Source organism: Rhinatrema bivittatum, chromosome 4 (assembly GCF_901001135.1).
Source record: "Rhinatrema bivittatum chromosome 4, aRhiBiv1.1, whole genome shotgun sequence".
Taxonomy (NCBI): Eukaryota; Metazoa; Chordata; class Amphibia; order Gymnophiona; family Rhinatrematidae; genus Rhinatrema; species Rhinatrema bivittatum.
Window position 1 is genome coordinate 449,550,628 of NC_042618.1, and position 13,369 is coordinate 449,563,996.

The 13,369-nt window shown below is 46.8% G+C and overlaps 1 protein-coding gene across 3 annotated transcripts in view; it reads left to right on the top strand.

Moving 5' to 3' along the window:
- The window catches only part of CEP290 (centrosomal protein 290), a 557,889-nt gene that overhangs the window by 85,438 nt on the left and 459,082 nt on the right, over positions 1-13,369 (top strand). For all 3 annotated transcript variants that reach the window (XR_003856690.1, XM_029601651.1, XM_029601650.1), the window contains exon 12: positions 5,715-5,838. Coding sequence is in view for 2 of the 3 variants with exons in the window: in XM_029601651.1 (XP_029457511.1) it covers positions 5,715-5,838 (124 nt within the window). In the remaining variant the exon portion in view is untranslated. The remainder of the gene's footprint in view (positions 1-5,714; positions 5,839-13,369) is intronic.

The window sequence follows — 13,369 nt, forward strand, 5'->3', positions numbered from 1 at the left end:
GAAAACACAAGGTCCGCGTGACCTACAATGCTTTTGAAATGGCATCAAGGGTCTCTGCAGCGGGAATTGGTGCCCACAGAATGGCATGGCTGCGGGCTTTGGTACTCGGACATGTTGATGTGCAGTGCACTGAAGAGAATCTTTTCATAAATAAGGTGAAGGATGCAGGGCCCTGGTCTGGGACCACCATAAGACCCTCCAGCAACTCTCCGCCAGCATTCCGGACCCATCCTCATCTAGGAGGTCGGTAAGATTGGGGCAGTAGAAGCCTTTCTTTCGCCAAAGGAAGTACTATCCTCCACCCCCTTGCTGTCATCCACAACCTTAGAGCTTTTGCGGCCGTCCCAGGCAGCAAAGAGCTCCAAAGGCTCAGCCAGCGCTTCAGTCAACTCCCAGTATGAGGTTTTGACTGGGTCATGGGGAGCATAGCCCAGTCACCTGTAACCAGGGCGATGACTCTGTCAGTCAGGGGAAGACTATGATTCTTTGCAGACCAGTGGCCCAGTTTAACCTCAGACCAGTGGGTTCTTTCCATTGTCCATCAGGGTTATCGATTAAACCTCTTGGATGCCGTGCCAAATTGCCCTCCCCCCCAGCCAGTTTGGAGGTCTGGTAACACTTCAAGAGGTACTGCTTGCAGAGCTCTCCTCCTCCTTAATGGCTAGAATGGTTGAGCCCGTTCCACTAGGGCAAAGAGGGAAGGGGTTTACTCCAAGTACTTCCTGATTCCAAAGAAAACAGGAGAAGTCCATCCCATCCTAGACCTGAGGGCTTTGAACAAATTTCTCCGGAAAAAAAAGTTCAAGATGGTTTCCCTGGGCACCTTTAATCCCTTTACTGCAAAAAGGGGACTGGTTGTGCTCCTTCAATTTGAAGGATGCTTACACCCACATCGATATCTTCCCCAGTCACCGGACGTATCTCAGGTTCATGGTGGGAAAGCAGCACTTCCAATATCGCGTGTTGCCTTTTGGGCTAACTTCAGTCCCATGTGTCTTTACAAAAATGCCTAGCCATGGTGGCGGCGCACCCGCACAGGATGGGAATTCATCTTCTCTTATCTGGACAATTGACTGGTCAAGAGCACCTCTCAGACAGGGGCTGTTGGGACCATGCGCCTGACCTTTTGGGTGTTGGAGTCACTAAGATTTGTCATCAACTAACCATTTTCTCATCTCAGACCATCACCTCAACTGGACTTCATAAGAGCCCTGCTAGATGTGGCTCAGGCCAAGGCCTTTCTCCCTGAAAAAAAAAAAAAAAGATTCATCAGCCTGATGACCATCGTGGCAGAGATTCAACAAAGCCAGCAGGTGTCAGTTTGGCACGTTGAGGTTGTTGGGTCATATGGCTGCAATAGTTCATGTAACTCCCTTGGCACGCTGGTAAATGAGAAGAGCCCAATGGACCCTGAGGTCCCAGTGGTGTAAGTCCACTCAGAGCCTCCAGGACTGCATCCGAGTCACTCAGCCTCTCCATGATTTTTGTCCTGGTGGCAGGTAATTTCAAATCTGGAACGGGGGATTTCCTTTTAAAATCCTCCTATCCAAATTGTCCTTACCACGGATGCGTCCACCCTGGGTTGGGTAGCTCATGTAGATGGGCTCAGCACTCAGGGTATCTGGTCTGCCCAGGAATGCTGTTGCCAAATCAACTTCCTGGAACTGTGGGCAATCGGGTTCGCGCTATGGGCTTTCAGAGATCGACTGTCTCAATAAAGTTGTCCTGATTCAAACAGACACCCAAGTAGCAATGTGGTATGTCAACAAGCAGGGTGGTATGGGCTCGTTCCTCCTGTGTCAGGCAGTGGTTCACATCTGATCCTGGGCCCTCTCTCACGGGATGATACTCAGGACTATATACCTGTTCCAGAACAGAGAATGTGTTAGGGGACAGACCTTGTTGTACCTTCACACTCCACGAATGGTCTCTGGACTAAGGGGTTGCAAATTGGATCTTCCGCCTCTGGGGAAGACCAGATGTAGATCTATTTGCAGCACTGTAACCTGAAGTATCAGACCTGGAAAGTCATATTTTTGGTGTCAGTCACTTCAGCATGCAGGGTCAGCAAGCTCCGAGCCTTAGTGATTTAACTACCTTTATACTAAGATGCCTTAGAAATTATAAAAATGTACATTTTAGCAATAAAAAAACTACTTCAACAATTAAAACTAGTTTTAAATACCGATAAAACTGAAATTTTACTGCTTGAATGCAAATGTCATCTGAGCAACATTCCATTACTGAATTTCCCGGGCAATGTACGTGATCTCGGTGTTGTTATAGATACCAAATTTTCTCTTAAAAAACATATTTCAACAAAACTGAAGGACGGTTATTATAAATTACTTACTTTACGTAGACTCAAACCATTTTTAGACTTTTCAGATTTTAGAGCCGTATTACAGTCACTTATTTTTGCTAATTTAGACTATTGTAATTCACTGTTACTTGGTCTGCCAATGTCCAGTATTCGTCCACTCCAGGTTTTACAGAATGCCGCAGCACGAGTCTTAACCGGCTCAGAAAAGAGGGACCATATTACTCCAATTCTGATCAGTTTACATTGGCTCCCTATCCAAAACCGTATCCAATATAAGGTTACATGTATAATTTACAGTGTCATTCATGGAGACCATACAGAATGGCTAAACACATCAATAAGACTACATGTACCACAGAGGAATCTACGATCGGCTGACAAAGGTCTCTTGTCAGTCCCTACTATCAGATCGGCCAGGTTAAGCAACGTAAGAGAGCGTGCTTTATCTGTTGCAGGAACAAAGCTTTGGAACTCCCTTCCAACATACCTGAGACTGACTACAGATAAGAAACAATTTAAATCAAACCTAAAGACATGGCTATTTAAGTGTGCATTTATGGAGAATGAAAATTCAGATAAAAGCATGATGCAATAATTGAACAGAAATAGCACGATATTTTTTATTCTATTGTAAAGGCTACCAATATTTCACTGCAATATTTTATGTAGTTTTAAATCATTGTATACATTTTTATAGTTAATTTTAAGTTGTTTTAAGTAGAAGTCTATATTTCATTTTAACAGCTATTTTGATTTTTATTCTGTGTAATTTTTAGCTGTTATTCTTTTATGAACTATTGTATTTCTTGTATTTTAATTTTGTAAACAGGTGTGATGGTTAGTCTGAGTCATCGGTATATAAACAACAATAAACTAAACTAAGTTTTTCCATGATAGGGTGTGGATGTAAGACAACCCTAAGTTCTTGCCTTAGATGGTGATGGACTTCAATCTTAAGCAGTCCATCGTCCTGCCAACATTCTTTCCCAGGCCCCATTTGCACCAAGGTGAACAAACCCTGCACAGTTTGGACTGCAAGAGAGCCTTTGCCTTCTATCTGGAGCAGATAGAAGCCTATAGACAGTCCACCCAAGTTTTGTTTCTTTTGATAGAAATAGGTTGGGTATTGCCATTGCCAAACAGATGTTATCAAATTAGCTAGCAGATTGCATTTCCTTCTGTTATGCCCAGGCGAGACTGCATCTTGGGGGCAACGTCAAGGCGTTTGACAAAGTTCCTCATGAGATGCTTCTAGGAAAAGTAAAGAGTCATGGGATAGGTGGTGATGTCCTTTCATGGATTACAAACTGGCTAAAAGACAGGAAACAGAGTAGGATTAAATGGACAATTTCCTCAGTGGAAGGGAGTGGGCAGTGGAGTGCCTCAAGGATCTGTATTGGGACCCTTACTTTTCAATATATTTATAAATGATCTGGAAAGAAATACGACAAATGAGGTAATCAAATTTGCAGATGATACAAAATTGTTCAGAGTAGTTAAATCACAAGCAGATTTTGATAAATTGCAGGAAGACCTTGTGAGACTGGAAAATTGGGCATCGAAATGTCAAATGAAATTTAATGTGGATAAGTGCAAGGTGATGTTCAGACATGTTCTCATTCTGTCTGAACTATGGCAGTGTCAGTGGCCCACTTGTGAGCTGTTCATATGGAGGAGATCTTCAAGGCTGCAACATGGAGTTCTTTCCACACATTCACATCTCACTATTGCTTAGATAGAGATGGGCCAACTTGATAGTAGGTTTGGCCAGTCTGTCCTTCGGAATCTGTTTGAGGTGTACAACCCAATTCTCTCCCACCTAGGGCCTGTTTGGTTCAGGCTGCATTCCCCTCTGTTACCAACAGTACCATTGCTGTTGGTATGTTGGCACCTGGTTTGGGTGTCTGTTGGTCTCCTTTTTTCATTGGGGGACAGCCTGTAGCTAGGGATTCATCCATGTGTGAGGACTACCATCTTGCTTGTCTTTGGATAAAGCAGAGTTGCTTACCTGTAACAGGTGTTCTCCAAGGACAGCAGGATGTTAGTCCTCAGGAAACATGTGTTGCGACCGTCGCTGCCTGACGTCTCCACTCCGCCCACCTTACCTCATTGGTGACTCCCTCTTTAGTTGATGGAAGTTTGGCTGCCGCGGCGTCATTTTGCCGACCACCTCTAGTGTCCCCGGACCGGCTAGACGCTGCCTTCCACCATGTTCTCCTGAGGCCTAAGGGCATGCGCGCGCGGCCCTGACTCAAGTACCAGCTGTGGCTCAAACCTCAGGGGCGTCCCCCTGAGATGACGTCATCGCCAGATATTTAAGGTCTCTTGTTTTGCTAGCTAATCGAGTTAGCAAAGGGTTTCCTACCTAGCTGCCTCCAGGTATCGCTGCGGATGGGATTCTCTCTCCGCTTACCTTGCTACTCTGCCTCCTCGGACTTTACCAGGGGTACCTGCTCCTCGGGGGCCTTGCTCTCTCTCTTGCTTTTCAGGTCGCAGTCTGGAACCGGTACTCGCTCCTCGAGGGCCCATGTTCCCGGACCTGCTACTGAATATAACTTCTGCCAGGAAGTCACCGCTGCCTACAACACCAGTGAGTTACCAGGCTTCTTGCTCTGGATGATATTTGTAAGGTGTCTTTCTTACATTCTTTCACAAAACATTACAGATTAGATCTGCAAGCTAATGAAGATGCAGTGTTTTGGGGCAAGTGTTCTCAGAGCTGCCCTGTCTTCCATGTTCAAAAGGGTGTGGGTACTTCCCATGTGTTTGGGCTGGTCTAGCAAGGTGATGATAAAGGAGATTTTTAATCTTACTTGTAAATTTCCTTACTTTGAATCCTGAAGACCAGTCTACTCACTCCTGGGAAGTCAGTGGCTGCAATTGCTTGTCCTTGGACGAGTACTCCTCGGGTGTCGCAGAAGGCTTGCACTTTGAAAACTGGCTTTGTCTGAGTCCCTAAATTTGATCCCTAAAAGGTGAGTGGATCCAGGGACAGAGGTGGAGTAGGGGGAAAAAAAAGTTAGGTACTTAGCACTGAATTCATTTCTAGAGAACTAATTTAGGCACCAAAATCCAGGAAAATGAATTGCAGTCCTACATTTAGAATCCTTACTTTTATGCCCCTAAATTTTAGAGAATTTTCAGTTTTTTTTTTTTTTTTTTTTTTAACTATTCCACTTTTCAGCACTTCAAAGCAGATTACATTCAGGTACTGAAAATTTAGGTCCCTGACTTCCACTGAAAATCTTCCTAAATTTTTAGGCACTGAATAGTTTTAGAAAGTTAACTCCTTAGTTTATTATATTTTACCATATATATCTTCATATGGGGGTATGTGTATATACATACATACATAGCTATATATATATTTATATATAATTTGTTTTTGCAGGGTCTGCAAGAACGGGACAGTCAGGTAAAGATGTTAACTGAACAAGTAGATCAGTACACTAAAGAGATGGAAAGATATTCACAGATTATTGAGGATCTGAACCGACAGCTGCAGAAAGACAAAGGTGTTGTGCCAATTCTAATAAACTTTGTGAAAAACCCCAAAGTTTGTTCATGTTATTGGTATATGTATGGGATTTATACTCTCAGTGAATAACTTATATTTAAAGTTGATCTTGGACAAAATATATTTTTGACTTAATAAAATTGTCAGTAGCAGTAGTGTTAAATCACTGAATTTCTGGTAACTTGAGCAAATCAAATTGAATATTCAGTGGGGGTAATCCATTGGTATTATTTTTGAATCTTATTTTACATTTTTCCTTATTCTATTGTTTGTGCTAAAAGGATTAGAGGCATATTGTATGAGTAGAGCAATCAATACAATAAGTATTCTATGCCACCTATTCAAAAAATTGGCTACAAAATGCTGTAATGTATTAATTAAGGTTCCTGATTTTCCATTTGTTTAAGAACAAATAGAACTGAAGTTTCAATTTTGTCTTTATTTGTTTTTATTCGGGGAAAAAATGGTTGTACATAGGTGCAGCTGATGGAAGCAATTGAAGGGTGCATACATATAAACAGGTTAACAGCACAAGATATTAACAAAAAACAAAACAGAAAAATAAAAATATATCAGCATTTGAAAATGCATTCCAACAAATAGATGGGAGAGCATAAAATCAGTTACTATAAAATCATGTGCCCTTTTATTTACTGACACTGTTGAAATGCTAGCTGAGGATCTATAATAACATATGTCTCCTTTGGAGGATGTACAGTGCTATAAACCTTTTAATTTAAAAACTCAAAAGCAAGCCATGAATTTGTGAAGAGAAGAGCTTTAAAATAAAAAAGGTTCCCTGTACGTACCCGGATCAGTCTAGACCATGGGTTGAGCCTCCTGTCCAGCAGATGGAGACAGACCAAAACTGAAAGGGTATCCTATATCAGGACAGAGCCTACCCCGCATCCCTCCAGTATTCTTCTGTCTCCAGCAGATGCAGGCAGCTGTACCTGCGGTTCCCCTTTTTCTTCTTCTCCTTCTTCTTCCCTTCTTTTCCCTACAGGGATCTGGTACCTATCCTACAGGCCGATACAGTAAAGCGCGGCCGAGATTACCCCGTTTCTAACCCGCTTTGTACCCGCAATTTGGCCGCGTAAGTCCAACCCGCGATTCACTATCCCTTTTAACCCATCCTTACCGCTTCTTTAAATCAACGGGTAACCCTTTCTGCCCGCGGCATGTATATGATATGTAAATGATTGGATTAGCTATTCCCTCCCATACAGTAACGTGCGCCCCGATTATCGCCTTTTTAACCTTCAGTTTTGCCGGGTGTTTAATCTGCTAATTTACCGCCTACCCTTACCCCTGCGTTAGTGTGGAGCGTCAGGTCAGAGAGACGAAATTTCACAGGCAAACGACCCCCTCACCCCCCCGGGACAAGACCTTTAGAGGAGCCAGGATCGGGCAAACTTTCCCCCAGCCCCCGCTCACCTGCCCTGGTCGCGTCTGTGGGTGCCAGTCTCCCGTGCGGGCGCGCTGACAGCTCCGGAGTAGGAAGGAAGGACCTGTTGTTTCCAAGCATAACCTAAACTCTTGCCTGCCCAACCTAAAATCCAACGCACCGGGAAAGCCACTCTTCAGATCGTGACTAATCCCATCACTGGAAGGACAAAAGATTTTTTTTTAAGCGTCCCAATTCCTCTCTCCGCTATATCAATGCATTCTCCTTTCCACTGCAATGCGAACAGTATTCTGAAAAATAACTTTCAAACCCGGCCGGCGGCGAGAGCGGCTTCAGCAGCCCGGGGTGGATCGGGCGCTCCCCATGCGAGGCGACTTCCAGCAGCCCCCGCTGGCGAGGGTGCATGAATGCATGCCGTGACCTGAGCGCCCGGCTGGAGGTCCAAGGTCATGGCGTGTGCTCATGGCAGCGAAGGTGCATGAACGCACGCGTGACCTGAGCGGCCGGTTGGACGTCCGAGGTCATGGTGTGCGCTCATTCACCCTCGCCGGCGAGGGCTGCTGGAAGTTGCCTCGCATGGGGAGCGCCCGTTCCGCCCTGGCCTGCTGAAGCCGCTCTCGCCGCCGGCTGCCCCCGGGAGGAGGGGAGAGAGGACTGGGGCTGCTCCGGAGACTGGCACCCATGGACGCTGCCAGGGCAGGTGAGCGGGGGCTGGGGGAAAGTTTGCCCGATCCTGTTGAGTGCAGGTTTTATCAAGCACAACAATGCTCCACCACCCTGGGTTTGAAAGTTATTTTTCAGAATACTGTTCGCATTGCAGTGGAAAGGAGAATGCATTGATATAGCGGAGAGAGGAATTGGGACGCTTAAAAAAAAAATCTTTCGTCCTTCCAGTGATGGGATTAGTCGCGATCTGAAGAGTGGCTTTCCCGGTGCGTTGGATTTTAGGTTGGGCAGGCAAGAGTTTAGGTTATGCTTGGAAACAACAGGTCCTTCCTAATACGTTTTTCTTTTGGTCTGATTTGATTGTATTTTTTTTTCCCCTAGGGGAATTGTCTTGCTAAATCATGACCCTTGCTGTTAATGGCCAGCTGATACTTCTCTGATCCTTTTCTTTTGCTTAAAAGTTGGGATCCACTTCCAGGTACCTGTCATTTCAAATGTCATTTGAAATGACAGGTACCAGCGCACTCAGGATACTGTATAGGCGCTATATAGCGCTTTATACAGTAAAATGGATTACGCTTCTTGGACGCGGCTTGCATTTGCATGCCATTTAAATACTGTATCGAGAGGTATGTGATCCGAACTGTGCGTGCGGCAAACGAGGGTGCGCCCGGCACTGTCACACTCTTTCTACTGCGTCCTTACTTTATTGGCCTGTTAATCAGGATCAAGCAAGTACCGACTGAAAAAAAAAATTATAACACTTTGAAAGACTTCTCTGTTATTTTGGGAGACAGCTCTGTCTCCCTGCTCTGCTGCGGGCCTAGGGGGGCTTGCCCCTTGAAATCTTCAGCCTAGGCCCCTTATTCCCTTATTCACCAGTGTCCCCCCCTTTGGGGGGACACTGGTGGTCCAGTCAGTCCCCCCTGGCTATCTGTCCACCTTGCTGAGGAATCCCTCCCCCAGCTACTAGCTGAGCTTAAACAAAAAAAAAAAAAAAAAAAGTGAAGTAAATACAGTGTTTTTGCCTAAGCTCCTTTTAGCTAGTTTTTAAGCATTTTTTTTTTACTCAGCTGATGCCGCATTCCTGCTTGTGTGTCGCCTGCGGGGAGTCTGCCCCAAGGCTCTCCCGCGGCGGCCTCTGCTCCGGGTGCCTGCCGGGTGGGGAGGGCCCCTCCTTGGTACCCGCAGCTACGGCGACCCGGGGGTGAGCTGCTCGCCGCATGGCTAGGCCGTTCCCATCTCGGAAATCTGTGGGAACGGCCATTTTAGAAGCTAATCTTGATGCTGAATCGGAGCTGCAGAGGGAGGTGAGCCCAATTTTTTAAAATTTCTTCTCCGGATTTGAGCCCCCCTCATTCCCAGGAGGGAGTGTCTGACCCCCTACCCCCCTCTCCTCTCCTCTCCCCTCCAGAAAATCTAAAAATCGATTCTCTACCAAGTTTGTGCTTCTCATGTACAAGTCTTGCTGTGCTAGCCTACAGGAGGAGGAGGAGGACCCCCCAAGGGTCCCTCCTAAGATTCCACAGTTTCCTCCCTCGCAACCTCCTAAGGCGCCGGAGGGGCAGGTGTCCATTAGGGTTAGGGTGGTCCCGGGGGTCCCGCCGCCTCGGGACCCCCCCCCCCAACCGCCGTCAGTCCCGGATCCGGATACTGATCCACTGCTTCCTAACCCCCCCCTTGAGGGGGACGACCCACGAGTGCTGTGATTATTTAAAAGGGAGGAACTGGAACCGCTCATTCCCTTCATTCTGCAGGAACTGGGAATTGAGGTGCCCCCTGAGGATATGGTTACTGCCGCTGTGCCTACTAACGTGGACCCGGTCTTGGCGGGACTTAGGGCTCCTCCACATACGTTTTCTGTTCCATCCTATGCACAAACTGATGCTCCTTTGGGAGTGGGAGACCCCGGAGGCAGGACTACGTGTGGGTAGGGCTATGGACAAACTCTACCCGCTTCCTGAGGACTGTTTGGATCTGCTTAAGATACCCAAGGTATAGAAACATAGAAACATAGAAATGACGGCAGAAGAAGACCAAACGGCCCATCCAGTCTGCCCAGCAAGCTTCACATTTTTTTTTCTCATACTTATCTGTTTCTCTTAGCTCTTTGGTTCTATTTCCCTTCCACCCCCACCATTAATGTAGAGAGCAGTGATGGAGCTGCAACCAAGTGAAATATCAAGCTTGATTAGTTATGGGTAGTAGGGGAAGTAACCGCCGCAATAAGCAAGCTACACCCATGCTTATTTGTTTTACCCAGACTGTGTTATTCAGCCCTTATTGGTTGTTTTTCTTCTCCCCTGCCGTTGAAGCAGGGAGCTATGCTGGATATGCGTGTAGTATCAGTTTTTCTTCTCCCCTGCCGTTGAAGCAGGATATGCATTGAAAGTGAAGTATCAGGCTTATTTGGTTTGGGGTAGTAACCGCCGTAACAAGCCAGCTTCTCCCCACTTTGTGAGTGCGAATCCTTTTTTCCACATTTCCTCTTGCTGTTGTAGCTTAGAGCGATGTTGGAGTCACAGTAACCATGTGTATGTTTATTGAATAAGGGTATTATCTCCAGGCAGTAGCTGTCATTCAGGCGAGCCACCCACTCTTTATTGACGGCCTCTTGATTTTATGGATCCACAGTGTTTATCCCACGCCCCTTTGAAGTCCTTCACAGTTCTGGTCTTCACCACTTCCTTCGGAAGGGCATTCCAGGCATCCACCACCCTCTCCGTGAAGAAATACTTCCTGACATTGGTAAATGTCAGGAAGTATTTCTTCCTGACATTTACCAATGTCAGGAAGAAATTCCTGACATTGGTAAATGTCAGGTTTTTCAACTACGCAGGGAGCGCATTCGGCGTCCTTAGAGAGGTTTCTCAATATTATGGATAGCTTCGGTACACCGACTGATTTTCAAACAGGATAACATCCCCTGAGGAAAGGTCCGGGTTCGGACCAGAAACGTGGCTACGTCGGGTTGTCAACTTCCATCAGATAAGTCGGGACTTTTAAACCATTCTATGAAGTTTATCCGTCTTTGATAATTTAAAAAAAAAAAGAAGAATGACACATTCAGATTTGAAAATGATTTTTTACTAAATGAAACACACAGGGGTGTAGGCTTGTTGCACACAATTTAAAAAGAACAAATAAAAAACAAGGGACGGAGGAGGTTTGGTTCATGATTATACACATATGAATTGAGTTCACCCTGGTGGGGGTTTTAAACTCAGATATATGAAACCCTTCCTCCATTCCTTAAAAAATTTTTGGTTTTTTCTAGTTATATGGGAAGCCAGTTCGGGTCAGCACACAGGCTTGACTGTCTCCCAGTAAAGTATTGCATCGAATTGAAATGATTCACGATTTGTGAGCATTAAAAAATTGATAGATTTGTTGTAAAAGGAATTTCTTAAGGGGGAATTGGATGTGAATTGATTGAGGAAGAAATTCCTGACATTTACCAATGTCAGGAATCTACCTCCTGACGGAGGTAGATTCCTCCGTCTCTGCGGTTACCAAGCACACCACCAATCCCGGTGATGGGGGATACGGCATTGAAGGATGTCCAAGACCGCAAGCTTGAATTCTATCTCAAGCGCATCTTTGAGGCTTTGTCCTTAGGAGTTCGGGTGACAATGTGCAGCAGTCTCATGCAGTGGGCAAGCCTCAGGTGGGTTCAACAATTACTCAGCACTCAAGACCTCCCGTCTGCATTGGCAGAGCAAGTGGATCGGCTAGAAGGCGCAATTGCGTATGGGGCTGATGCCCTTTATGATCTTCTCCGGGTGCAAGCCAAAGCCATGGTCTCCGCGGTCTTGGCCAGGTGTCTTCTCTGGCTGAGAAATTGGTCTGCGGATACATCTAAAGCGCAGTTGGGCACTCTCCCCTTCAAGGGTCAGTTGCTTTTTGGGGAGGACTTATTAAATCTCTCAGTGAGAATAAGGTTCATAAGCTGCTGGAAGACCGTCCGAAACAGTCTAAGACTTTCTTTCCTTCCCGCACTTGCTTCAGAAGTCAACGTCGATATAATAACAGAGCCCGGGGCTCCTTTCCGAGAGGCAATGCTTCCAGATCCCAATCCTGGGCTCATTCCTTTTGAAGACGTCGACCCTTCCGGGATGATAGCCAGCAACACGCTGCCACCAAGTCCGCTTACCAATGAGATACGGCCATCCCATCCCTCCGTTCCAAACTTAGGTGGACGGCTGTCCCTGTTTCTCGAGGAATGGGCCAAAATCATGACAGATCAATGGGTCCTAGAGTTAATAGAAAAAGGCTATGCATTAGAATTTGCTCGAGATCTACCAGACCTTCACCTAATCCCTCCCTGCGGAAGTCGAAAGAGGCCTGCGGTTGACCAGACCCTGAGCAGGCTGCTGGAACTGGGGGCCATAGTTCCAGTCCCAGTGGAGGAACTAGGGTTCGGCCAATATTCCATATACTTCGTCGTTCCCAAAAAGGAAGGCTACTTTCGTCCAATTCTGGATCTCAAGCGAGTCAACCGAGCTCTCAAGGTTCCCCATTTTCGAATGGAAACCCTGAGGGCGGTAATAGTGGCAGTTCGCTCAGGAGAATTCCGATTCGCTGCGACCATCAGAGGTACCTCCGGTTCGAGATCCTGGGCCAACATTACCAGTTTCGAGTGCTACCATTTGGTCTTGCCATGGCGCCGCGCACGTTTACCAAAGTCATGGTGGTGGTGGCAGCCTCTCTTCGTTGAGACGGCGTTCTGTTCCACCCTTACCTGGACGATTGGCTCATCCGGGCCAAATCGGAGTCTCTCTGCAAGCTGGCGGTCGACATGGGTCCTGACTTGTCTGACCTCCCTGGGGTGGATAATCAACTTTCCCAAGAGCACGCTCTAGCCATCCTAGACCCTGGAGTTGCTGGGGGCGCGATTCGACACCCGAGCCGGCAAGGTGTTCCTTCCAGACACAAGAGCACTCAAACTCAGGACCCAAGTGCGCACCTTTCTTTCTCTTGCTCTACCCACAGCCTAGGACTACCTTCAGGTCCTGGGGTCCATGGCCTCCACTATCGATCTGGTTCCATGGGTTTTTTGCGCATATGTGTCCATTACAGAAAGCGTTGCTAATCTCGCTGGAAGCTGATGTCTGAGCAATTTCGGACGCCTCTCCCGCTCTCCGAGTCTACTGTCGCCGAGCTACAATGGTGACTCTCGCCTGCTTGCCTCTTGAAGGGGGTGTCCCTTCAGATGCCGCAGTGGATCGTTGTCACGATGGACGCCAGTCTCTCCAGCTGGGGAGCAGTGTGCCAGACCCAGTCTACTCAGGGCTACTGGTCCCCAGTCCAATCTCGCTGGCACATCAATCGATTGGAAGCTCGAGCGGTATGCCTGGCTCTCACGGTCTTCCTTCCCTTACTCCATCGCAAGGTGGTGCGGTCAACTCCACCACGGTGGTCTACATCAATCGACAGGGAGGCACCAGGAGTTGCC